Here is a 26,159-nt window from a genome sequence, read left to right as displayed (position 1 = left end):
CTCCCTTGTAGGTAATTAACTGTCTTTCTCTTGCTGCTTTTAAGATTCTCTCTTTGTCTTTTGCTCTTGGCATTTTAATTATGATGTGTCTTGGTGTGGTCCTCTTTGGATTCCTTTTGTTTGGAGTTCTCTGCGCTTCCTGGACTTGGAAGTCTATTTCTTTCACCAGGTAGGGGAAGTTTTCTGTCACTATTTCTTCAAATAGGTTTTCAATATCTTGCTCTCTCTCTCTTCTTCTGGCACCCCTATAATTCGGATGTTGGTACGCTTGAAGCTGTCCCAGAGGCTCCTTACACTATTTTCGTATTTTTGGATTCTTTTTTCATTTTGCTTTTCCAGTTGGGTGTTTTTTGCTTCTTCGTATTTCAGATCTTTGATTTGATTCTTGCGATCCTCTGGTCTGCTGTTGGAACTCTGCATAATATCCTTTATTTCAGTCAGTGTATGCTTAATTTCTAGTTGGTCCTTTTTCATATCCTCGAGAGTCTCACTAGATTTCTTGAGGGTCTCATTAAGTTTATCGGCAGTTTCTAGAAAATTCTTGAAAAACCTTAAAAGTGTGGTTTTGAACTCTATATCCAGTAGTTTGCTTTCCTCCATTTCTGTCATTTGTGTCCTGTTTCTTTGTCTCGGCATTTTTTATGCTTCGCTGTGTCGATAGAGTGGCTTTCTGTGCTAGGTGTCCTATAGGGCCCAGTGGCTCAGCCTCCCCATTTACCTGAGGTAGACACTCTTGGTGCACCCCCTTGTGGGCTTTGTGCACAGTCTTGTTGTAGTTAAGCCTTGATTGTTGTAGGTAACATTGGGAGGGATTGACCTCCAGGCCAATTGGCTGTGAAAATCAGCTGTGTCTGCAGTGGGAGAATTTTTGTGCTGGAGACACCCTTCCGGGGCAAAACTTGCTTCAGTGGGGCTTTGGTGCTCACTGAGTCTGCCCCCTGAGTGTGTCCTTTATGGATCCGAGGAGCTGCAATCTGGATGGTCCCACTCTGACCACCAGGCACATTGGCTCCTGGATCTCTAAGGAGGTGCTAATCTAGCCTCTGCCTGAGGCTACGCAGCAGGAGCCAGCTGTGAAGCAATGCAAGTTGCCATGGGGCCTTGGGCCAGCTGCAGTTTGTTAGGTAATTTTCAGATTGCAAAGGGCCAGGCCTTTCATATGCAAAAGCCTCCGTGCACGGCTTGGGCAGGGTGGGGTCCCAGGGGATCAACAGGGCGGAGCGAGCAGTTATGGCTGCCCTCAGAGGCCAGGCTTCTCAGTGTCCCAGCAATCGCTGCAAGTACCTCTGAGAGAAAGCCGCCTTCGAGTTCCGAACGATGCCAGACAGTCCAGTTTCTCCCTTATGAGTCTGGGTCCCCAGAGACTCGCCCAGAACTGGAGTTCAGAGCAGTCGGGAGCCTGAGACTCCCTTCCGATTGAAAAAGACAACCGTGTCCTCAGCCGCCAGCCCTCTCCGCATGCGCCTCCATACCTCTGCTTTCCTTCCGAACCGCACCTCCTCTGAGTCTCGGTATGCTTTTCTCTTTCCTTCTAGTTGTGGAATTTCCACTCAGCCAGCCTTCCTGTGGTTCTGGATGATGTCCGTTCCGTCTTTTAGTTGTATTTTTGAAGTGGTTGTTCGAGGCAGCAGTCTCCGGTGTTTACCTATGCCGCCATCTTGGTTTTCCTGTCCTTCCTTTTTATGACTGAATAACATTTCATGAAAAAGTGATTCCTTGCCCTAGCTGGTTTGGCTCGGTGGATAGAGCGTCAGCCTGCGGACTGAAGGGTCCCAGGTTCGATTCTGGTCAAGGGCATGTACCTGGGTTGCGGGCACATCCCCAGTAGGGGGTGTGCAGGAGGCAGCTGGTCGATGTTTCTCTCTCATCGATGTTTCTAACTCTCTATCTCTCTCCCTTCCTCTCTGTAAAAAATCAATAAAATATATTTTTTTAAAAAAAGTGATTCCTTGACCTGTTTCGTAGGAGGCACTGTCCTCCATTCAGTTGGGGAAGCCGACTCTGATCAGAATAAATAAGTACAGTTGACCCTTGAACAACCTCTGGAGCCAGTGCTTCTTAGAGAGTGTTTTTCTTCTGTGGACTATTTGATTAAGGTAGAATCCATCCCACTTCAGGCAACACTGGGGGTCACAGGAGCAATGTGTCAGTCCTCCCAGGATGCCAGGCAAAGGATGCATTTCGGGACCTGTCTCATATTTGTACGAGACGGTCCTGATCGCCGGGGTGGAGTTTAATGTGGTGCAGAAATGGCGGGCAATGCCTGCCCTGGACCCCGAAGGCCTCGATTTCATGGCGATTGCTAGCCGCTGATGATGGTGATGTCACTGTGTTTGGGGCTCACTGCCCAGGTGGCATCCTCTCCATGCTGCGCTCGTTAAAGAATGAGTAGTGGGACAGTACGCTTTCTGTGCATGTGAACTTTCAGTTTGCGAGCTTTCCCATTACTCCTCTACCAGAAATTTCCCCTGGACACATGCCCACCTGCACACTTGCAAGCTCCCTAAATTTCCACCAAAATTAAAACTCACCCAGCATGCCGAGGCCCCCCCCACCCCCCCCCTAAAGCTCCTGAAAGAAGTAGTTTCCTCTAGGGCCAGCCCTGTGCCCACCCCCAGGTGACAGTCTCCCTGCTTCTGAGACCAGAGCTCCAGCCACTTTCTTCCAGAAACCTTGATGGGTGGGAGTGTGGGGGACCCAGAGCCAGGTCGGGAGGGCCACCGGGCAGATTTCTTCTTATGCTGCTGTTGGTCTTGGAGCAAAGCTTTCAAATGTGGCTTTCACCTGAGAATAAATGAACCAGGCAGCCTACTTGAGTTAAATGGTTCACCTGTTAAATAGGAAGGGAAACCAGCCTAGTTAATGATAGTTTGGTTCTCAAAGAGTTGCTTCCATCAGTGGGAAGGTAATCACCAGGGTAGGTGCTTCCTAATAGCTCAGCTCTTACTTAATGAGCAGATGAGAGTGGACAGCCCTCTGGTCCCCTGTTGCATGTTAGGTTGGTTTACAGTCACCCTATGAATAGGATCAGAGCCTGCTGTCTACTTTGGTGGTTAGATTCTGCTAGAATTCTTACGAACTGCGGTGCATGCCACTAACCGTGGTGGTCTCTGAGCCTCAGTGTGTGTGTGTGTGTGTGTGTGATGTCAGCACAGCCACACGAGCACGGAGCTCCCTTTTCATGATCTGAGCTTCTCTACAGTGAACAGACCTGCTCTCTGCTCTTGACTCCCCGCTGAGAGGGAAGATGTTTTGTTGCTGTTATTCTGCCAAAGGAAAAATGCGGCGCGATTTGCACCCTAAACGGTCACAGTAGGGACCAATTTCCTGCTTCCAGAGCTGCTGCGGCGGCGGCCAATACAGTAAGAGCAGGCGCCACTTCACATTTCTAGAAGGATCTCACGGAGGCATAAAACTGCTAGAGTCCGGGAGCCCCAACCGCGAGCATGGGGAACACGCATTCCAAAGGCAGCGTCAGGGACAGTGCGCCCCACCGCCCCGAGCTGTCCTTCTATGGCTCCTTTCCTAGGAGATGGGGCGAGAATGTCTTTCTAAATAACGAGCTGCTAACCTCCAAGATCCTGTCCATGCTGCGGCCACAGTCAGAGCAGGGCTTCCAGGCGGGCCGCCTCCACTACCCTGCCCACTTCCTCAGCACCAACTCTGTCTTTGCCTCCGTCACAGCGTCCGTGAAGGAGCCCCCGAGGCCCACCCTCTTGTCTGACGGCAGCCTGGCCCTCTCCAGGAATGCCGGCATGACCGTCGCGCAGAAGGGGAGTCCACAGCCAGCACCCAGCCAAGCGGGAACAGGGGCCAGACTCGGGTAAGCGGTCCTCTCTGCTGTGGGTGCGGAGGGGGGAGGGAGCTCGGGGGTGGCAGTCCCAGGGGACCCTCCAGCGGCCTCTCTGGAGGGTGACCCAGCCGGGAGGTGAGGTTCCCTGAACGCTGGCTTCAGAGCCACTGCTTTCCCTTTTTAAAAACTGGTTTTGCTTCGTGCTCGCGAAGTCCCTCGTCCGGGTCCCTTTCTTCACTCAAGACGAGGCTAAAGTCCCACTGAGGTCGCCGTGGAGGTTGGTCCTGTTATTGATGCCCCACCGCAGTGTTTGCAGGACTCCTCGGTGGCTCTGATGCTGCTCTCAGCAGTGTTGGGGGAGAGGCCTCCTGCTGAAAGGTGTCTCGTGTGGTCCTTGTTGGATGGTGGGGAAAGGAGCCCGTGGTCTTTCTCTGAAGGGGTCTCCCTCCACGCCCGCGGAGTGAGGCTTTGTCCACGAACTCTGAGCTCTCGCTTGAAGGAATTTGGGGGCGAGGGCGCCACTGGCCAGTAAAGGAAGCTTACACTTACCCGCACTCTGACTGTGTCTGAACAGTTAAGGTCGTGATGCTGCAAGAAGTCCTGATGTTGTGTTGACAGTCTTCTGATTTTCAAAAGTGACTTGTGACAAAGTTAAGGCTCATATTAAAATCCACAAAGTTCTCCACTTGTATTTAAGCAGATTGATTAACAGTCTAATTTGCCTTCATAGGACGGGGTATGCATATTTAATTCAATATTTTGAAATAATTGTTTTTATGATTTTTTTTTAGACCAGTCATAGGAGAGATGGATGAAGCCGATTCTGTATTTTTGAAATTTAAGCAAGCAGCTGATGACTCCCTTTCACTTACATCCTCGAATGCCGAGTCCATTTTTGTAGAAGGTACAGTCTTCCCAATTCCTTCACTGGTGACATGTGGTCCCCACTCACCCTGGGGATGCTGGGACCCATGTCAGTTTGTTCATGGGATGAAGGCCAGTCAGGCTGAGGCGCTGAGCAGTGGCCTCCCGCCCTTCCCCCAGACCCCTACACTGCCTCACTGAGGAGTGAGATCGAATCGGACGCCCACGAGTTCGAGGCCGAGTCCTGGAGCCTGTCTGTGGACCCGGCGTACGCAAAGGAACAAAAGAAGGAGGTGGCGAAGAGACAGGATGTGATTTATGGTAAGAAATCCTACGCCCCCACACTGGCATTTCCTTCTTTTCTTTCTTTTTTCTTTTTTTCAAATTTTCCCACCTGGAATCTGGGCTCCACTGCTGACGCCCCCTGAGACTCACCCGCTCATTGCTCTCCCCAGGACAGGGAAGAGGTGGCCAGGAACATCCCCAAGAGTCAGGGTGGCCGATGCCCTGGCCTGACTCATCTTACCTTGTTGGTGACCCTGAGAGAGAAGAAAGGCCTGAGCGTGGCTGTGATTGGGGTGTTTGGGAAGCATGTCCCTTCCTCCCCATGTGACTGTAGCACCAGCTTCCTGTAGGCGCTCCTTCCCACTGGCTGTCAGAGAACCGGGCCATGGGCAGCCACTGTCCTGAGACGGGATGTTGTAGGTTGCAATGAAAATCCCAGCTCCTAAGGCACAGAGCCATTCCCAGGCCAGGAGCTGTGCTGGGGGCCCCAGCCCTCCAAGCCCCTCTCAACAGAGTGACAAAGGCCCAAAGGGAGAGAAACAGCAGTGGGAGAGAGAAGCATCGATCGGTTGCCTCTCGTACGCACCCCAACCGAGGACTGAACCCACACCTAGGGATGTGTCCTGACAGGAATCGAACCCACGACCTTTAGGTGTACAGGATGATGCTCCAGCCAACTGAGCCAGCCCAGCCAGGGCTGTTACTGGTTCTTCTCATGGTCCTTCTTCATGGGAGCCAGCCCCCAAGAATGAGTGTTGTGTCACCTGAGGAGGCACTTTGCTGTTCCTCGATGGCATTCTGGGAGGAAATGCTGGCATTTCCAGAAGCGTTCTCCCTTTGTATCCCACACGGCAGGTCTAGCTCCGAGACCGCCGTGTGCCACTTGGAAATGTCCACTGGCACTCACGTCCTTTACACGCTGAGCTCCCTGCCTGGCCCAGAGTAAGGAGGCGTGTGGCTGTGGAGGAAAACCTTGCTGGATGCTTCCAGAGCCAGGCCACAGATCCTGCAGAGAGGGACAGGGACAGGGGACCAGCCTAGATCCCCCCTTCCATCTGGGCAGCCAGTTGCCACCTGATCTATACTGCTGGGCGAACACAGACTGCTTCCAGCCCTCCTCCGGCCCCCTCTGGACACCTGGGGCCCAGCCCTGTTGACCTTGGTTTTGTCTCGAACAGCTTTAAGGCCTTGTCTTGAATATCAGAAAAACTCTAACACAAAACCTGATCGTTCTTTGCCTTTTACAATGAATTCAAGTCTCACTTGCCCTGGCCAGGTGGCTTAGTCTGTCTGGCCATTGACATGCACAAATGTGTGAGTTTCACACCCAAGGAGTGGTGTTTATCCAAACAATCTTCTGGCTTAAACAGCCTTGAAATGTCTTTGTTCGGCTCTAGGCACAAAACCCTCCTATGGCCCCAGCTGATTTGGCTCAGTGGTTAGAGAGCATTAGCCCAAGGACCAAAGGGTCCTGGGTTCGATTCCTGTCAAGAGCACTATCTCGGTTGCAGGCTCAATCCCCAGCCCCGGTCGGGAAGCAGCCAGTAGATGTGTGTCTCATACATCAATATTTCTCTTTCTCTGTCTCTCTCCCTCCCTTCTACTCTCCCTAAGAATCAATCGAAAAATCCTCAGGGTAGGATTAACAACAGCAAAAACACCCTCCTGTGAATTTGAGGACCATTACACATCTTGGGTCCTCTCTGTCCTGATGTCACTCCATCCCTCGCTGCTCCCTTAAGCTGGGACCCCTGCAGGACTCGGGCGGGAAGGCCTGGCCCCTGGGCAGTAAGGCCATGAGGACAAGGATTTGGGTGGAGAACTGAGAACTCAGCCTGGTGCATGGTGGGCAGGCAGTACACACAGTGCCCCCGTGGGACACAAGAGGAGCCAAGCCAGGGTGTGCTCTCCACTCTGGGTAAGTTCTGTCGTCCATGTCTCCGCAGAGCTGATACAGACGGAGGTGCACCACGTGCGGACGCTCAAGATCATGCTGAAGGTCTACTCCAGGGCCCTGCAGGAGGAGCTGCAGTTCAGCAGCAAGGCCATCAGCCGCCTCTTCCCGTGTGCAGACGACCTGCTCCAGGTGCATGGCCACTTTCTCTCTCGGCTAAAGGAACGCCGCCGGGAGTCCCTGGAAGAAGGCAGCGACCGGAATTACATCATCCAGAAAATCGGGGACCTCCTGGTACAGCAGGTGGGCAAGGCCAGAACAAGCCCCACCCCCTCTGTTCCTCCTAATCACAAAAACATGGCTCCCTGCAGTATTGTAATTCATAAGAAATACGCCTGGTCTTCATCCAGCTTCCTGGCTCACAGCTCCCCAACCCTGGGGTTTCCTGAGTGCTGAGAGCATAAAGTGTCTGGTCTGTGAATGAGGTAACTGTTAGGAAGAGCGTAAGGACGGGAGCTGATTGCCAGGGGACCCGACCATTGATGAGAGGGTTGGAATTTCGTCCCACCCCCAACATTGGGTGGGAAGAGGGGGTAGAGGTTGAATCAGTTGATAGTGGTCATTGAGTTAATCAATAGTAACTGTGTAGTGAAGCCTCCATAAAAACCCAGTATGGTTTGGAGAGCTTGCAGGCTGTGAACACATGGAGATTTGGGGAGTGGTGCCTGGGCAGGTCACGGAAGCTCTGTGCCTTTCCCCATCCTGGCCCCATGCATCTCTTCCATCTGGCTGTTCCTGAGTTACATCCTTCATAACAAACCAGTGATCTAGCAAGTACCATGTCTCTCTCCGTTCTGTGAGCCACTCTAGCAAATTCATCTAACCCAAGAAGGGGATGGTGGGAACCTCTGGTTTATAGCCAGTCGCTCAGGGGCTTGGGTGACACCTGGTGTCCTGGGGAGGGATACTTTTGAGGGACTGTACCCTTAACTGTGGAATCTCACGCTGTCTCCAGGTAGACAGTGTCAGACCCTGCTATTGTCTGAGAATCATTACTATGGAGGGGACCACCCCCACATTGGAATTGGGCCCAGGAACCCTTTCCCCCGATTGGTTGAGAGCCTGCCGCTCTAGAAGACAGTGATCCAGGGTCCTTCCTGCTGTGTGTGCAGCTAATGGTCTAATACCACAGACGCCTAAATAGCAACACACTTGTGCAATCACTGTCCAGCAATGCATTCTGGGCTTTTCTTTGGTTGATTGGCTGGTCTTTATTTATTTATTTATTTATTTTTGGTCTTGGTGGCTGTGTTTCTTTGTTAGAAGCATATCGATTACCCAAAGCCATTCATGGGGGAGGGGGGTGTTGACCCTGAATTGACTTCAGAGTCAACCTCTGAGTCTTGGCCAAGATTGACAGAGGATCTCGTTACCGCTCATCTGACCTCAGAGTGCTCCAGGATCCGAGTCAGCTCATGAGAATTAATTAGAAGATACCCCCTTTGCTTTTAAATTTTTCTAACATTCTTTGGCTTAAATGTATTTCTTCTCCTCAGATTTCAGGAAGTTGTTACAGCACCTATAACGGCATAAAGCCCATGAGCACTTTACCTTTCTGTGCCTTGCTGTGAGACACCTGTAATGAAGCATTGCTGTGTCTGAGGGTGTGTTAGAGAAGAAAGTTAAATTGCAAGTGAACTTAGTATTTGTTTTAGGAGAAAACAGATGAGCTGGAAGAAAACTTTCCCTGGTGGTTAACATCTCCACTGTCTTTCTTCAGTTTTCAGGTGAAAATGGAGAGAGCATGAAAAAGAAATATGGTGTCTTTTGTAGTGGACACAACGAAGCAGTCAGTCATTACAAATTGTTGCTGCAGCAAAATAAGAAATTTCAAAACTTGATCAAGGTAAAAAAACTATTATTTTAATTAAAAACATATCCTCTTTGCTGTAGGTTTTTCCCTACAGAGCTGTTTGGAGATCCTTTGATTAAGGTGCCTGTTATAAATCAATGATTTTCAAGTTGTTATTTCATTCTTAATGACACATTCAGAACAAGTCAGTGGAATCTTCTGGAGAATCCCCAGGTGCACAGTAGAGTTAGAGCTCTGTTCCTCGACACACCAGGGTGGCCCCTGAGATGCCCCAGCGTAGAGCCCGCTGACCGTCCTTCTCCAAATGTTGAGGTGACACAAGTGTGGTTTCAAGGGGCACCCTTCCCTGGGATCCACCCCCTCCAGAGTCACCTGTTGTGGCTTCAAACACTCCGACTGATGCAAGGTGTGCCTTCCTCTAAACCTTTGCCTCCTCCCCCCTCTGGTCCCCGTCTGTTCCCTGGTAGCCTGTGGAATGGCCCACGCCCATCTTTGCCTATCAGTGTGTGGACGCCCAAGCTCAGAACTAAAAATACGTCCCCAGCCTAGGTCAGCCGGGTCGGGCAAGGCCCACCTCCCATGTTCTAGAAAGTACAGCGTGGCTCTGCAGCAGCCCCTGCCACCTGATCCAGAAGGGTTCTGCCACCTGCCACCTGTACCCTGAGGTGACATTCTCTAACGAATGGTCACTTCACTCCATTACCATCCTAGTGGACTAGTGGATAGACATGAAAGGGAGAGGGCACTTCAGGGCCTGAATTCATCTGTGCTGAGCAGTGGGACAGGCCACCCGACGTCATGCCTAGAAACACCTGGAAAGTGGGCAGGTTCTGATGAGTCTCACACATCCCACTGGGACTCCCGGTCCTCTCTGGAATGCTGGCATTTCTGAAGCAGGCGGACGGTGGGCTGGTACACTCTGGAGAGCTGCTCAGTCCCCATCAGGGAACGGCTTCTGAAGGCCACTTCTTGGGCTCTTACCAGAGGTGTGCATCAGACGCCAGCAGGGAGCGGTTCAGGAGGCCCCAGCCCAGTCATTCTGGAAGGTTCCAACAGCCGTCAGTCAGGGTTGGGATCCCACGCAGGGTGCGTGTGTGCATCATGCAGCTCTCCAGGTGGTTCCCATAACCGCCCTTGGCTGGGTCTGGTTTCTTCTCAGCTGGTCTCTCGGGGGCCCTCTTACAACAGGCATGGCTGTCTTGGCCTTTGTTGCCTTTACGCAAACGGCAGGGGCTCCCTGCTTTTAAATATCTGGTGAAGTGCAGAGAAAAGGTCCCCACCAGCCAGAAGGGGAAGGAGCGCCCAGCCTCAGGATCCGATCCAGTTAAACTCACTGATTTGGCAGGAATAAAACGTCAGTGTGTCATGGTTTCTTTCCATTTCATAGAAAATCGGCAGCTCTTCCATCGTGAGACGCCTTGGCGTGCAGGAGTGCATTCTTCTGGTCACTCAGCGCATAACCAAGTACCCCGTGCTGGTGGAGCGCATCATTCAGAACACGGAAGGTGCGCGCGCAGCCGCCTCCACCCTGCCCATGGTGCTGGGGGTCTGTCTGCCTGCCCCCTCTTGGCAGCGGATTGGATAAGTGCCCCTCGGATTTGTCCCTGGTTCTCTGGATTCAGCTGAGTGTGGCGATCATGAGCCGAGTGCCACCATGCGAATCCACTGTGTTGGGTGCGGGGGTTTCCAACAAAGAAAGATGGGCACTGAGTCTCATTTGCCTGCTTTGCCCCTGCCCCTGGCACAGGCATCTGGGGAGTGGATGAATGATGGAGAAAGTGCCCTTGTTAAGGTCACTCCTGAGTGATCCAGACGGGTACAGAGTCCAGGGCCAGGGCCATGAGAGGGACTTGCCTACAACATGGAGGGCAGAGGAGAAGGCCAGGGCAGTGCTGGCCATGCTCCCTCAGCTCCAGGGGGTTTGAGCGTGGGAAAATGAGCACGTTTCCCCACCATGAAAGCCGTATCCCTAGCTCATGGCAATGGCGGGTGCAGGGAGGCTGTTGACCAGGCAGTGCCCGCCGAGATGTGCAGGGCGGCTCTTACCAGGGCGGTGCACCTGACTTCAACAGACAATCTGTCTGGGCAAAAACCCAGCGCTGGGCTATTGCATTCCTTTTGGAGAAGCATTGATGTCTTGGGAAATTCAAGTTGGGAGGTGATTCTCGAGGGTCCTCCAAGCAGTGGCCTCAGGGAATGCAGCTCACAGACCCCGTAGTGTGTCCACCTCTGTCATGTTCATGAACGCAGACGAAGGAAAGCACTAACTCTGCTGTGTGTGGCAGCTGGCTCCAAGGACTACGAAGACCTGACCCAGGCCCTGAACCTCATCAAAGACGTTATCTCACAAGTGGACACCCAGGTCAGCGAGTGCGAGAAAGGCCAGCGCCTCAGAGAGATCGCAGGGAGGATGGACCTGAAGTCCTCCAGCAAGCTCAAGAACGGGCTGCCCTTCCGCAAGGAGGACATGCTGCAGCGGCAGCTGCACCTGGAAGGCACGCTGGCCTGGAAGACCACGGCGGGGCGCCTGAAAGGTGAAGCCCTGCCTGGCGCGTGCGCGTGGCAGCAGCTCTGGGAGGGCCGGGCACTGCTTTGGAGTCGGGAGCACCGTCCTAGGGGGTGGGCACCCTCTGCATTGGTGGTGCCATCGAGGAGTAGTGGCTCCTGTCTTCGACCGGTGGCACCTTCTTGGTTTGGTACCACCTTCTTGAATTGGTGCTGCCATCTTGGAGAGGTGCCACGACCTTGGAGTAGGGGGTGCCCTCTGGGTCAGTGAGCACCATTTGGGGTTGGTGGGTGCCGCTGGCCAGAGCCACTGCAGTCTGGCTGCTTTGTGGCTGAAGGGAGATTGTGTGCAGAGTCGGGATGAGCACAGGCAGCCAGGAGTGTAGTGAGAATGAGATGCTCACACCAGCACCCTCTCCCTCCACGTTTGAGATGGTGGGATGCACACCAGGAGGGCATGGGACTCACAGACGTTTGAACAGAAATCCAAAGCTTCGTGAGGCCCAGGTTACTTCCAAACAAGCCGTGGGTGCGCCTGCAGTGGGCCCAACCACCAAAGAGCCTGGTTTGGGTAGAAAACACCACACAGACCTCAGTGTCCCCAGGCACCCCAGTCACCGCTAAGGGTGTGCTCTGAGCCCAGCTTTCAAAATTCATGGCGTGATCTCACGCTCAAGGTTCATGAGCCTCTAGAAGCATCCTGGCCTGTCCACTGGCATCAGCATCTGTAAAGATCCTAAAGGGAGTGGCAAAATCTTCAGGTGGTCAAACGATGGAATGTGTTTGTTCGTATTTTGCATGACATGCGTCCAGTAGATACAGTTGCAGCGGTTCTCAACCTGTGGGTCACGAACAATGAAAATACATCCTGCATATCAGATATTTATATTACGATTCATAACAGTAGCAAAATTACAGTTATGAAGTAGCAACGAAAATAATTTTATGGTTGGGGGTCACCACAACGTGAGGAACTATATTAAAGGGTCGCGGCATTAGGAAGGTTGAGAACCACTGGTTTAGTGCCTCCCGTGTGCCAGGCCCTGAGGTGGGTGGTAGAAGGCCCCCTGCCCTATGGGGCTCCCATCAGCGGGCAGAGAGAGAAACCAGTCAACAGAAACATAGTGCAAAGTGTAGTAAGTGCTTTGGGGGAAGCCAGAGGCTGGGTTGAGAGGGTGTCTGATTCTCCCTGAGAAAGCCGTGTTCCTGGGCATGAGTGCTCGTGTCGGAACTGCACTCAGGATCGTACCACGTGCTCGGGTGCTGTGAGAGGTACCCACAGAGACAAGACACCCACCTGCTGCCCCCGGGAAGGAGGCTCGGGCCACGGGAGTGCATTGCTGCAGGAGAAGGCAGGAAGCCAGGTCCCAGGTAGCCTGGGGCAGGTAGAAGGAGGGAGGGGGCAGAGTTCACATTTGAGAAATCATAGTGAGAGAACCTCGAAGACCAGACCCAGCAGGCACCGTTACAACAGGGGGCATCAGGGCACAGGGCCCGCCAGTGCAGCGGCAGAAACATGGGAACCCAAGCAGGTGGGGGGTGCGTGAGGTCGAAAGGAACCCTCAGGCTCCTGCAGAAGCATCCTGGCTCTAGGCTGAGAGTGGCCCGGGCTCCGCCCAGGGTGCCCAAGGCCGCCTCAGGGTCATTGTCTCCTGGCTGCCCTGCAGGACGCACATGGCCATGCCACCCCGTGCATTGCTTCTGTCCTCTCCCTTAGATGTCCTTGTCGTCCTGTTGACCGATGTGCTGTTGCTGCTACAAGAAAAGGATCAGAAGTACGTCTTTGCTTCTGTGGTATGTGTCCCTCTCTTCACACGAAGGGCTGCTGACTGCGCAGAAGGCGCTGGGTGGAGGGGTGGCCGGGCTGCATCCACAACTAGACGAGAACAGCACAGAGCGAGGTGGCTAGACAAGCCCATCTAAAAGTCACGTGTTGTCCCCCGTCCTCCCAGGACCAGAAGGTTCCAGAAGGCAGGAGTAGAAGTTCCCCAGAACAGGGGTCCTGTCTAGTTGGTCTGATGAGGCTGCAAGGGCTCGTGCAGACATCCTCTGTCTGCATTTCTGTGTCTTTCTGTCAAAGCGCTCAGATCCTCACATCCTTGCCAGGAAAGCCCCTCTGCCCTTCCCAGGGACTTTCCGGCTCGTCGCTGAGAACACGCTCAGGCAGCCAACGCCCTGTGTTGTGACCATGTTGATCCCACAGCAGGCTGGCCCCAGGAGGCCCTTGTTGTGGGAGCCACGCCTCCCGTGGGCTCTGCACAGCCGGTGGGCTGGGGGTCGGGCTGGTATGCCAGTCACCCTCCCGGCCCACAGCCCCCGGGACTTGGTTCCTCCTCTGCTCACCTGGAGGGCCCGCGTCCTCAGGGTCTAACAGCACAGACCTCCCTGCAGGGGAGGCGTGATCCCCGCCAGGCCTCCAGGCTCACCCAGCAGGACAGCTACATGGAGATGCAGAGGGCACCCCGGCGCAGTGACGCATGTCCTCACAGCCATGTACCTTTCCCAGATTTGAAAGCCTCCCAGGTTTCCCAGCACGCAGACGGGGTCAGGCTGCTCTGTGGAACCGTCATCTGGCCTTGACTCCAGCACCCCTGTGTGTGCTGTCGGTGCCCTTGCTTGAGGGTGATGCGATGCCGCAGTCTGCTTGGTGTCTGCTCCCTGTGTCCCCGCATGGTTGTCCCTCTGTGTGCGTCTGTCTCTTCTTATAGGGACACCAGTCAGATTGGATCAGGCCCACCTTAATGACCTCATTTTAACTTAATCACCCATGCGAAGGCCCGTCTCCAAATGCAGTCACGTTCTGAGTGCAGGGGGTGATGGCTTCAATGTATGAATTTGAGGGAACACCATTCAGCCCAAACAACCAACTGAAAATGTGTATTTTACTATCTTCTTACGGGACCTGCTCGCTGGGAGTGCTGGGTGTTTGGGACCAGGGTCAGGAGGAAGATTTATTTGTTGTTGTAGTTACTGTCTGCTCTTGTTTTTTTGTTTTGGTTTTTTTGTTTCTTTTTTGTTGTTTTTTTTAGTTTTGTACTGTGTGCATGTGTTATCCTACATAATAAAAGGCTAATATGCAAATTGTCCCCTCAACTGGGAGTTCAACCAGGGGGTGGGGCCAGCCGACCAACCACCCACAGCCCCGCCGGACCCCACCCGTGCACAAATTCATGTACCGGGCCTCTAGCTGATTATAAAACACATTTGTTTAAGCACATTAAACAGATGCGTTAAAGGATACAAGGATCTCATAGCAATAGTGTCTTTTCCCCCCAGATGGTAAAATATTTCTACTTTGGATTGTTTGGAAATAAGTGGGGCGTCCTGCGGTAGGTAAAAGGTGACCCTCCCACCTTGTTCCACCCACGTAGGACTCGAAGCGCCCCGTCATCTCATTACAAAAGCTCATTGTGAGGGAAGTAGCCAACGAGGAAAAAGCCATGTTTCTGATCAGCGCCTCCCTGCAAGGGCCTGAGATGTACGAGATTTACACCAGTTCCAAAGAGGAGAGAAACGCCTGGATGGCCCACATCCGAAGGGCCGTTGAGAGGTGAGCAGGGCCTGTGTGTTCCACGCTGGCCATTTTGCCCTTGGCTGTGACCTTGACCTGCCCAAGAGAGCACCAGAAACCACAGGCGGACAGAGACCTTTGCTTCCCCTCTCCACTCTCCACCTTGTGCTTTTTCCTCCCCTTTATTCAAAGATGCCACCATCCCGACTCCTCTAAAGAGGCCCCAGCGTGTCTCGCCAGGGGACGTGGAGCCAGGCAGCTCTGACTTCCGTTCTGGTGGGACACTCGCCTGACACACAGGTGTCCCCATCCTACCACCACCCACCTCCCCGCCCCCACCCCCGTCTGGGGCCAGACCTGTTGGAGCAGATCATGGCATTCTGTCCTTCCTCCCCGGGCCAGGGAACCTCGGACCCCAGCCCTGTGGTTCTGTGTGATGCCTGGCTCCTGGTCCACCCAACAGATGGGAAAAGGTGGCCCAGCCCCCACACCTAGGCAGCCTGCCGCTTCCTCTCTCGGTGCCTGGAAACCTCCCAAAGCCTTAGCCTGTTTGGAGCTCCCTCCGTCCTCGCCTCAGCCCTGCTAGCCTTGCAGCCTCCGTGCGGGGCAGGGCCCTGGGAAGAGCTGTCCCCAGTCTCTTCCTCCCGCTGTGGCCAGCATTTAAAACGTGGCTGGTCCTGGCCCAGTAGTTCAGTTGGTTAGAGCATCGTCCTGATCCACTAAGGTTTCAGGTTTGAACCCCGGCCAAGACACATACAAAAATTAACCAATGAATGCATAAGTAAGTGGGACAACAAATTGATGTGTGTCTTTCTCTCTCAAAATCAAATTTTAAAAATTTAAAAAGCGGTGACATGGCTTTCAAGGCATTTTAAATACACAAATAAATAATAAAACCTGTGGCTGGTTGTATCCCAGCACTGAGATTAGGTTCATGCTAATGGCGGTCTTGCTCTTCCCTGTCCTTGTTCTCCTGCAACGTTGACGAGCTAACCCTACCACAAAATGAGATCCTCTTTAGCAGCTGGTTCTGAGATAAACTTCTCGGGCCGTTTCCGAGGCCAGTCAGCTCGTGAGCATTCTCAGCCGTCTGTCCCCCTCCCCGCAGCTGTCCGGACGAGGAGGAAGGGCCCTTCAGCGAGGCCGAAGAGGAGAGGAAGGTGGTGGAGGCCCGCGCCCTGAGGCTGAGGGACTTCCAAGGTAAGAGGGAGGGAGTCTGGGCGCCCATGCCCACAGATGTGCCCCCTACATGGTGGTGACATGGCCCGCAGAGCACTCCTTAGGCAGCAGGCCTGGGCCCACCAGTGGCATTTCTGTTCTGTCCCATTGGGATTGGCCGTGGCGAGAATCACTGCGCAAGTGACTGGGGATCTGCTGTGGCCGCCTCGGGGTCCAGCTCTGTGGGGTGTTGCAGCAGCTTTGTCAGGAGGTGCAGAGTGGTCTTCCGGGGGGTGTGGGGAAGGGAGAAGGGGCACAGCGTCCCTGAGCCCCTTCCAGACACGATTGCTTTGCCACACAGTGCCCCCTCCCACCGTCCTCATTCAGGGGAGTTCACGGTGAGTGTCCCAAGTCACGTACCAAGAAGCACACGGCCTGTACTAGCGCAGGACCCCACAGCCTCCCTCCACAGCCAGGCAGGCCCAGACCAGCCTGGCCCGGGGACCTTGGCTTTCTCCTCCCTATTTTAATTTTTTAAACTACTTTATTGAGATATAATTCTCACACCATATAATTCGCCCATTTAAAATGTTCCATGCAATGGCTTTTAGTACAATATCACAACCATCACCACAATTTATTTTATTTTATTATTTTTTTTAAATATATCTTTATTGATTTCAGAGAGGAAGGGAAAGGGAAAGAGAAACATCAATGATGAGAGAGAATCATTAATTGGCTGCCTCCTGCACATCCCCCTCAGGGGATCAAGCCCGCAACCTAGGCATGTGCCCTTCAGCGGAATCGAACCTGGGACCCTGCAGTCTGCAGGCCGACGTTCTATCCACTGAGCCAAACCAGCCAGGGCACCACAATTAATTTTAGACCATTTTTATCACCCCAAAAGAAACCCTGTCCCTGGTAGCAGTCACTCTCTGCTCTTCCTCCCCCAGCTCGATAACTTCTAGTCCAGTGGTTCTCAACTTGTGGGTTGCGACCCCTTTGGGGTCGAACGACCCTTTCACAGGGGTTGCCTAAGACCATCAGAAAACACATATATAATTACATATTGTTTTTGTGATTAATCACTATGCTTTAATTATGTTCAATTTGTAGCAATGAAAATACATCCTGCATATCAGATATTTACATGACGATTCATAACAGTAGCAAAATTATCGTTATGAAGTAGCAACAAAAATAATTTTATGGTTGGGGGTCACCACAACATGAGGAACTGTATTAAAGGGTCGCGGCATTAGGAAGGTTGAGAACCACTGTTCTAGTCGATTATCTCTATGAATGTGGCTATTCCAGGGACCTTGTATAAATGGAGTTATAAGCATTTCTCCTTTTGCATCTTGCTTATTTCACTTAGCATATTTTCAGGGTCCATCACTTTGCAGCAGGTGTCAGAATTTCCTTCCTTGTTGTGACTGAGGAATATTCCATTGTGTGAGTGTAACGCCTTGTGCTTGTTTACTCTCCTCCCAGTTTCAACAGATTCTTGTGAGATTTCAGCAAGGTCATTGCCAAGAGCAGTGCCTAGTACTCTGGTCTCAATCAACTTCCCTCTTCCCTCTTCCCGCTCACTAAGGGCATTATTTTAAATAAAGTAACATTTATGCAATAGGTACATAAAATTGGGTAGTATATATTTTATTTCTCTTTGTGAGGAGGTGCACATCTAAATATATTAATTAATTAAAATGTCCAAAAGAAAGGGGAGGAAATCCCATTGGACCCTGGAGGTGTAATCCTAGCAAAGTATTCATTTCATCTCATTCTAACTCACAATTTTCTCTGATAGCGATGATACATGTCCTGCATGGACACTGTAGAGTCACACGGTGATGTCTCTTCATCACTCATTCCCAGGATTCTTAGTGAATTAGGACTATATTTTTTTATCAAGATATTCTTTCCCATTTTGGATCAAAAGCTGAACTCACCCTTAACTTTGAGACACTCCCATCAAAACCAGAAGCCAGCCCTGGCTGGGTGGCTCAGTTGATTAGAGCATTGTCCCCTACACCAAAAGGTTGCAGGTTCGATTCCCAGTTAGGGCACACACTTAGGTTGTGGGTTTGATCTTTGGTCAGGGCGCGTATGTAAGGCCGATTAATATTTCTCTCTCTCCCTTGTGCTCTCTCTAAAATCAATTAAAAACATATCCTCCCGGTGAGGATTTAAAAAACTAGAGCCATCCACTCTCCATTATCATCTTCACCTTGGCAGTCCCAGCCAGGGACTGTTGGGAGAGACAGAAGTAAGGTATGATTGGAAGGGTGGCAACAGAATTATGTTTTTGTGTGTGTGTGTGTGTGTTTTTGTTTATTTGTTTTTTAAGAAAACGGGTGAATGTATTTAATTTATAGAAGTGAGTTGTGAATTCCTTGTATGAATGACAAAAAACCCAGAATCAGAAGGAAGTGATTCATCAAAGCATGTGTAAAAATGGTATTAAAATATGCAGAATGATGTTTTTGCATGTGACATGATTATTTGCCTACAAAATACAATAGAATCAACTGGAAAATGATTGGAACTGATGAGAGAGTGAGGGATTTATAAGTCTGAACGTGATGTAGATGTACTAACAATCACCAGTGAGGAAGTCTGATCCAGTAAGTCGCCGAGATGGCCGCCGTACAAGCATAAAACAGGAAGACTTGTAGGAAGGAGTTTGACCTAAATGCCTGAAGGAGGACGTCCAAGATTAGAAAACTAAATCTTACAAGGCCCTCAGTTTGTCCCAAAACTGGCCTGTTAATGGTCTCACCATACCCCACTGTTTGCTATTTATGGTTGTGGGAAGCGATCAGAGGCAGGGCCAGTCCCTCACAGCCTCACAAAGGTTGGATGGAGGGAGCAGTGGACCTTGGGGTGAGGTGGGTCAGCAGGGGTCCCCGGAGGCAGCCCCACTCTGTGCCGACTCCTGGGGAACGATCCTAGAGAGGCTGACCGCCACCTCCGTGGCTTCGCAGAACGACTGAGCCTGAAAGACCAGCAGATTGCACAGAGCCTGCGAGAGAAGCAGCAGATCTTCCTGGAGATGGCCGAGATGAGTGGCCTGGACGACTCGGCTCAGCCGCGCCTCCTCTTCCGAGGAGGGGACCTCTCCGAGAACCTGCAGGGCGAGTGGATCCTCAAGTCAGCCATGACCGAGAGTAAGTAGCCTGGCCCCAAGGTCCTCACGGGACAGCGCCTCCCTCTCCAGCACCCTTCTTCCCGGTAGTTCCTCGGCCCAGTGTGGCCAACTCGCCACCCTCTCCGGGGCACACTCTGTCTGGCTGGGCAGCTGGGCACCCCCCCAGCACCTGTGGAGCCAGAGGGTCGTTAGACGAGACCCAGTGCAAGCCCTGGCCGCGGACTTAGAGCACTTTCTCGCACATTTGACGCTCCCGGGGCCTGCCGCCTGCCAGGCACTGTTCTGGGCCCCAGGGATCGGAAGCCGACCGAGACGAGTCCCCACATTCAAGAGGTGACTCTCCTTTCTGAGTAGTGGGTCACGGTGATATGTCCGGAAACATGCACACGTACACACTGATGGTCCTTTCCGAGGGCTCCTGGACCCAGCAGCCCTCCTGGGAGCTGGCCCAGGGTCTGGTGGGGAGATCACCAGCAGCCATGGGGGGGCGCTGGCCGGTAGGTGGCCTGCCCCGTGCGCGTCCTGCCAGGCCTGCTTCACGGAGCAGTCAGGGTCCATGCCAGAGCCCAGGCAGCTTCCATGCAGGACGTCAGGCCAGGCAGCCGGTGCTCCTTCACCCTCTTTCAGCAGCAAACAAGGCAGACACATCCCCTCCCCTTCACAGTGAAGGTAACAGAGCAGAGCGCTCCCACGTGGACTCTGCCCCCATTCAGTCTGGCTTCCGCGGCCGTAGCAGTGTTCCTCCCGTTTCTCCATGGCTGTTGTTCTTGGCCCCCTGAGGCCTCTTATGTCCTGGCTTCGGCCAACCGCCTCACCTGGCCAAAACCTGTTTGTCCTAGAGCACTTTGTGTGACCAGCACTGTCCCCAAGTCCTCCCTCCATGCCTCCTAACATTCTGGATGACTGTCACCACACAAGCAGTGGCCACACAGTTCCTTACTGGACCCAGCATACCCTCAGGCCCAGGGTCCAGGGTGACCCGTCCACATGCTGCCCCACGGGGAGAGGACTGACCTGGGCAGAGCGCCTGTGCAGGGAGTGCACAGGGTCAGTGGGGCTGGTCCCCACCGTCCTCTGCCCTGGCCCTGCACCACACCTGACGCGCACAGTGTGACTGCACAGGGTGACTGCATCCCGCCTGTCTCCTCCACAGTTGCGGACATCCAGAGCCTCATCTGCAGGCGGCTGGGCGGCACCAGTGGCCAGGCAGATAGGGGTGCCTCTGCGGGCCTGCACCAGAGGGCAGAGGCCTTTGGAGGCTCCGACAGCACCAGCGACCCTGGCAAGAGTGAGTGGTGCCTCCTCCCCCAAGGGCTGGGCCCCGGGACCCTTGGGAAGGAAGGCCAGTAGCGGCAGCAGGTTCAGGCTCCTCAGATGTTCCCTTTGCTCACGTCCTTGGCAAAGCCGGCATCTGCTGTTTGGCGTCTCTGCTGCTACTTCCTGTCAGCGTCCGTAAACCCTCTATGGTCAGGGACCGTCTGAGTGTTGTTGGTCATGTCTGACAGCAGCCGGGCCTGCTCCTGCCGATCTCTGCGCCACAGACGCCGCGTTTCGGCACAGGCCTAAGGCAGCAGCCCAGCCACCATTTCCTGCCTGGGCTCGGGCTGGGGGAGAGGGGGGTCTAGACCCTGCGGAACCCCAAGCATCCTCACGGGCCTGGCCTGGGCTTTTAGGTGACAGTTGTAGGAAGAAGGTATGCGGCAGTGACCTCAGCCCAGGAGACTGGCAAGACCCTGTGAGCAGTCCAGATGCGAAGCTCGGCGACACCCCAGGCGCCTCTGAGGAAGCACCATGGGCGGTACGTTGCTTCCTCGGGCCAGGCCTGAGCTCAGTTCTTGTAACTGCCAGCAAGTGTGAGCAGACTGCTCAGCCTCCATCTCACAGCCAGTGGCATGTGCTGTTCGCTTCATGGTGAGTAGCCTGTCTCAGCTCAGGTCAGCGAGCCAGCGAGTGAGCCTGTCTCTTCCTGCCGGCCCGCATGTGGGCGGCCGGGAGGGGCAGGCTCAGGGCGGCAGCCAGGGCCTCCCCACAGGTGAGGAACACCGTGCGGGGCCATGAGCTTTCCATGTCCTCACAGCCACGGATGCCAGTCATGCTGGCTGCTCCCTCCCTTTCAACTCAGAACACCCACCCTTGCCAAGCGTCGGGGTGAGAGCAGGGCCGGGCGGTGTGCTGAGTCCGAGGCCAGTGCCATGGCCAGGCCCAGGCCAGCTGCCTCCCACCTCCTGGAGCCACCCTGCGCCTTCACTGTCCAGGCAGTGAGGCAAGGCCTACCCGTGCTAAGGCAGCCTCGTCAGCACTGAGTCTGGCTTGCTTCCTCAGCAGCTGTGTGCTCTGACATTGTGTTTCCACAGGTGGAGGCACCAGGCACCGAGTCTGGCCCCCGTCTGCCCACTGTCCTGGAGTTGGAGGTAGGCTCAGGCTTGTCCATCTCCCGGGGACTGGCATGCACACCAGGAGGGCTTCGGGCAGAAAGCCAGCACTCATTCTCTCCACAGCTTGTCCAGCGAATCCAGACACTGTCCCAGCTGCTCCTGAGCCTCCAGGTACAGGGCGTGGTGGGCAGGGACAGGCTGCACTGCCCTTTTCCTGCTTGCGGCGGGGATCTGGGAGAGGGCAGGGCCAGCACCTCATGAGTCCACTTCCCCCAGGCGGTCATCACCCAGCAGGACAGCTACGTGGAGATGCAGAGGGCCTCCATCCAGGAGCGCGAGAAGCAGTTCCGGCTGCAGTCGACACGCGGGAACCTGCTGCTGGAGCAGGAGCGGCAGCGCAACTTCGAGAAGCAGCGAGAGGAGCTGGCGGGCGTGCAGAAGCTGCAGAGCCAGCTGCGGCTGGAGCAGCAGCGCTGGGAGCGCCAACGGGAGCAGCAGCAGCAGGAGCTGGACCTGGCCGTGGCCCACCTACAGCAGCGCCAGAGCGAGGCAGCGCGGCTGCAGGAGCAGCAGGCCCAGGAGCGCGCCGAGCTGGAGCAGCAGCGCCAGGCCTACCAGCACGACCTGGAACGGCTTCGGGAGGCCCAGCGCCTCGTGCAGCGCGAGCGCGAGCAGCTAGAGCTGCTGCAGAGGCTCAAGAAGCAGAACACAGCGCCCAGGGCGCTGCCACCTGAGCTGCCCACAGAGGTGAGCGAGGGAGCGTGCAGCCGCCGGTGTGGGTGCATTGCAGCAGCGCATGCGTGAGCACGCCAGGGGACAAGGGCATGTGTGTCACCATGCAAGTGCCCGTGTTGGGGCTGCGAGCTCCGTGTGTGTGTGTGTGTGTGTGTGTGTGTGTGTGTGTGTGTTTAGGGGACAGGCAGTGAATGGCAGCTCCATCGGGCCCAGCTAAGAGGCTGCAAGCTGCGGGCCCAGGTTCCGGGTGGGTGGACAAGGTTCTCCCCAAAGCCCTGGGAGTGGGCGGTGCTGAGGAGAGCACCTCCCCTTCCGTCCCAGGAAGGGCTTCCCTGAGGAGGATCTCTGGGTTGTGTCTTCTGTCCCTCTTTCAGGCCCAGCCCCCAAGCCACGCCCCCAGCTTCAACGGGGAGGGGCTGGAAGGCCCTGAGCGCCCCGAGGTGGCTCGCCGGGACAGCACCCCAGCCGAGAGCCGGCCGGCCAGGAGCGACGTGCCTATCCAGCTGCTCAGCACCACCAACCAGATCCAGAGGCAGGCGGCCGTGCAGCAGCAGATCCCCACCAAGCTGGCTGCCTTCACCAAGGGCGGCAAGGACAAGGGCGGCAAGAGCAGGGGCTCCCAGCGCAGTGAGAGCTCAGGTGAGTTCTGTGCCTGAGGCAGGGTGTGGCGGGTGGGGCCCAGCTCAGTCTTCTGGACGGAATAGGTGATCTCTGGGAGACGTGGCCTCCAGTGCCGGCCCAGCCCCTCCTGGACTAGGAGATCCAGTCAGGAGCAATTAGTGACACCAAAGCCCCTCCTTGTCCTCCGGTGGAGATGCAGCTGGCCATGTGCTGAGGCCCCTCCCCCGCCTGTGGGGAGGTTTATCCTCTGGAAGCAACATGGGCCTGGCAGACCCCAGGTCCGTTCACCTCAGTCCTCAAACTGGACCAGGAAGGGCGTGTCTTGGCAATTCAGAAAGAAGGGCCTGGGGGGCCTTGTGGGGTGGCGCCAGAGGCCAGCAGTCAGAGCACCCTAGTCACTCAGGGACACTGGTGACGATGCCAGCGGTCTCTGACACAGCTTCGGGGCTCCCTCGGGTGCTGTGAGTGTACAGGTGCGGTCAGGGAGCCCTCCTGGGACCTACAGAGCAGGGCCTGTGTCCCAGGACTGGGTCCAGAGATTGGCTTATTCTAAGGGCTTCCTGGGGTCGGCTGGGGGCTGTTCTCCCCGTTTTGTGTCACTGCATTTGGGGCTTACTGTCTGAGCGGGGTCCCCCTGGAACAGTGTCCTGGGAAGTGCTCAGGAGCAGGGGTGGGGGCTGCCATGAGCGGGAGCCGGGCTGAGCACCCAGGCTGCACCCTCTTCCCTCTGTCAGCTTCGTTCGACCTGAAGCAGCAGCAGCAGCAGCTTTTCAGCAAACTCACGGGCAAGGAGGAGTATGTCTCTCGGAGCCACAGCTCACTGAGTCCCGTCCGGCGCAGCAGCCACCGCTCCGCATCCCCCCAAGGTGAGCCCAGCCACCCAGGCACAGGGCCTCCGCAGTGCCTGGTGGCTGCCCACACCGCCATCCTCTGTCTTCCAGACCTCTCCTGCCAGGCGCCCAGCCCAGCTGTGGAGGACACGTCCCCCGAGTGTCCCCCCTTCCTGCCCGTGCCGGGGCCCCTTACCCCACTCGACAAGGAAGAAGCGAGCAAAGAAGACGTCATCTTCTTCTAGGGCCAGCGGCTTGAGGTGCTGTGCTCTCTGGGACTCGCCGGCTGCCCTCCCCCTGCCCAGCACACCACCATGGATGACCCCCTGGCCAGGCTTGGGGTCGGGGTCGGGCCCGCCTGTCGTCTCCAGGCTCTTGCTGTGGGATTGATCATCAGTGGTGCCTTTTTTTATACAAAAAGGGACATTTTTAATCGGAGGCTGAACCTAAGCTAACTGAGCAGCTGTTTTAATGGCAGCCCCCGCTTGGGTAGGGAGACCCACTCCAAGCAGTTTTTCCAAGGTAGTGACAGACTGGGGGTCCCACACGGAGCCTGACGACGGGCCAGACCTCGGTCTGAGGAGGAGGGGCCCCCCCACAGCCGTTAGGAGACACTGGAGCTGGACTGGTCATTAGGGCAGCAGAAGGGCCAGGGTAGTGTCAGCTGTCTCCCTTGGCAGAATCAAAGCCGAGATGTACATGGGTTCATGGTGAGCCTCAAGGCGAGGGTACAGGCAAGACGAGGGCGTACACAGCCCCAGGGACAGAGGGCCCCCAGGGCAGAGTGGCTGGAAAGGATGGCCAGTTGTACTCAAGTGAGTTCTTTAGGGCAGAACTCATCTCGAAGGGGTCTGACTGGAACCCGTGTTAATTTAGTGGGTTTTTTAAAACCTGCTGTAGTCGATCTCCGTGCTTCCCCAGGCACCTCACCGAGTCCACGTGGCTCTCCAGGTGCTCGGCCTGGGGAAGCCAAATCAAGAGGTTTGGCCAGGCCAGCACGCCCCAAAGTCCCGGCCCCCAGCAGGGGGCCCTCAGTCCCCAGGAGATGAGCTGGTTTTCCCAGGGCCTCCAAGAGGAAGTCCCAGGGCTGGTCTCCGGTGCTGATGGGCTGATGCAGATACAGCACAGAGCAGAGCGGTGGCGCTGCCAGTGAAGGTGACACGCTGGGAGCACATGTGGCCTGGAGACCTCCAGTGGGCAGGTGGCCACCTCACAGGCCCACACATCCAGTGAGCTGCTGTCGCGGGCTGTCCCCTTATCCCTGGAAGTGGGCAAGGGCCACCAGTCCACTCGCAAGGCTGTGGGTGTTGGGTGGTGTCACATCAGGGTGGTGACTGAGCCAGAGCCACGTCCCACCTCTGGCCAAACACAAGCTCGGGTGCTGGTGCAGGAAGGGGACATGACTCACTTTTCTGCATCCCAGGCTCCCTCCACCGGCCCAGAGCCCAGCACCTCCCGAAGCGTTGGCAGGATGGGTCCTGGGCTGCCCAGGAGTTGGGGCACCACAGGGTCAAGGTGACACAGCCAGTGAGTGACGAGCTGACAGCAGCCGTTCAGAACCACTCCGCCCCGGCCCCCGCTGGCCCTGACCCTCAACTCTGCCTACGGGACCAGCAGCATCAGCAAGGACCAAAGAGACGTGTCCTCCGTCCCCCGGACACGAGAGCCCGTCTGTGCTGGATCTGTAGTCAGTGTTTTGTGTTTTTGTACTGAGACGAATCAGAGCACTTTAGAGAATTCTCCTTTACTTCCTGTCCTTTTGTGACGAGTACATTCCTGGGCCTCAGGCACACAGGTCCTCGAAAGAGACGTCCAAGCGCCTCCTCGGCATGTGGTGGCGTCTCCACTCAGGCCGTGCAGCGGGCAGGTCTTCGGCACGTTCTCTGGCCAGTAGCCTGCGGTGACTCCTGGGTAGGGCCCAGTTTTATTTGTAAAGTTGGCGGCTGAGCAGTGTTACTCCTGTGGGATCTGGGTACATCTTTGGTAACTTTGACATGATCTTGGTCCACCCAGTGATGCTATGATCGCAGCATGTCCTCATGCGGGATGTTTCAGAACTGCCTTAGAGCTCAAGCCTGATTCTAGCAATAAAGGTGTCTGAAGACGAGCTGGCGGCGCGGCTGTCCTTCACTGTGCGGCAGGGTCGTCTCTTGGTGGGGCTCCCCCAGGCTCACCTCGCCAGCGGGGCCGCACGCCAGGTGCTGCAGGAGGACTTGAGGGAGGCCTGACCAGACCCAGGGCCTTGGAGGAGCCTGAGAACCAGAGTATGATGTCCCACCTCCCAGTGGGCCCACGACACCCTAGTAGCCCCCTCGGCTGCTGTCCCCACTCCTGCCCTGTAGCTGGGGCAGGGAGGCAGCCTCAGGACCAGCCTGACCAGCTGCCTGTACCCCACGCCTGTGGGGAGCGGAGCCTGCTCTGTTCCTCTGAGAAGTCCCCGCACGATCCTGTTTGGACAGTCAGAGATAGAGACAGAAGGCCCAGAGTGAACCCCCCAATCCAGGTCAGCGTTTGGGGAATGCCACCACGCCCTCCCACCCTGGCTAGCCTGGCCCTGTGGCCCT

At 55.2% G+C, this 26,159-nt stretch overlaps 1 protein-coding gene across 6 annotated transcripts; it reads left to right on the top strand.

Moving 5' to 3' along the window:
• The first annotated feature begins 3,684 nt into the window (after nt 1-3,684).
• ARHGEF18 (Rho/Rac guanine nucleotide exchange factor 18) lies at nt 3,685-25,702 on the top strand. Of its 6 annotated transcripts, none has more exons than XR_002826757.1 (19): nt 3,685-3,823; nt 4,585-4,697; nt 4,838-4,978; nt 6,889-7,139; nt 8,617-8,742; nt 10,097-10,214; nt 10,995-11,243; nt 12,932-13,008; nt 14,586-14,764; nt 15,834-15,925; nt 18,871-19,053; nt 20,188-20,322; nt 20,708-20,832; nt 21,389-21,445; nt 21,533-21,580; nt 21,686-22,156; nt 22,519-22,783; nt 23,500-24,824; nt 25,019-25,702. XR_002826757.1 is itself a non-coding variant. In XM_006104859.2 (19 exons), exons 1-19 carry the CDS (start codon nt 3,756-3,758, stop codon nt 23,838-23,840), a joined length of 2,964 nt encoding a protein of 987 aa, XP_006104921.2. In that variant the 5' UTR covers nt 3,685-3,755; the 3' UTR covers nt 23,841-25,702. The 6 variants fall into 6 exon arrangements, 5 of the variants coding, with proteins under 5 accessions (XP_006104921.2, XP_023601770.1, XP_023601768.1 ...); XM_006104859.2 differs by having other exon boundaries at nt 23,500-23,631; nt 23,707-25,702; XM_023746002.1 differs by having other exon boundaries at nt 23,500-23,855.
• Nucleotides 25,703-26,159: the final 457 nt, after the last annotated feature.

The sequence above is a fragment of the Myotis lucifugus genome, unplaced genomic scaffold (assembly GCF_000147115.1).
Source record: "Myotis lucifugus unplaced genomic scaffold, Myoluc2.0 scaffold_615, whole genome shotgun sequence".
Taxonomy (NCBI): domain Eukaryota; kingdom Metazoa; phylum Chordata; class Mammalia; order Chiroptera; family Vespertilionidae; genus Myotis; species Myotis lucifugus.
This window is presented reverse-complemented; position numbering and strand designations above follow the sequence as displayed.

What these genes read in the sequence shown, in the direction of transcription:
- ARHGEF18 (XM_023746002.1), top strand. Translation starts at nt 3,756, where the DNA reads ATGACCGTCGCGCAGAAGGGGAGTCCACAGCCAGCACCCAGCCAAGCG. An exon ending in CACCAGCGACCCTGGCAAGA is followed by an intron (nt 20,323 to 20,707) that starts GTGAGTGGTGCC and finishes CTGGGCTTTTAG; the next exon opens with GTGACAGTTGTAGGAAGAAG. An exon ending in CTGAGGAAGCACCATGGGCG is followed by an intron (nt 20,833 to 21,388) that starts GTACGTTGCTTC and finishes GTGTTTCCACAG; the next exon opens with GTGGAGGCACCAGGCACCGA.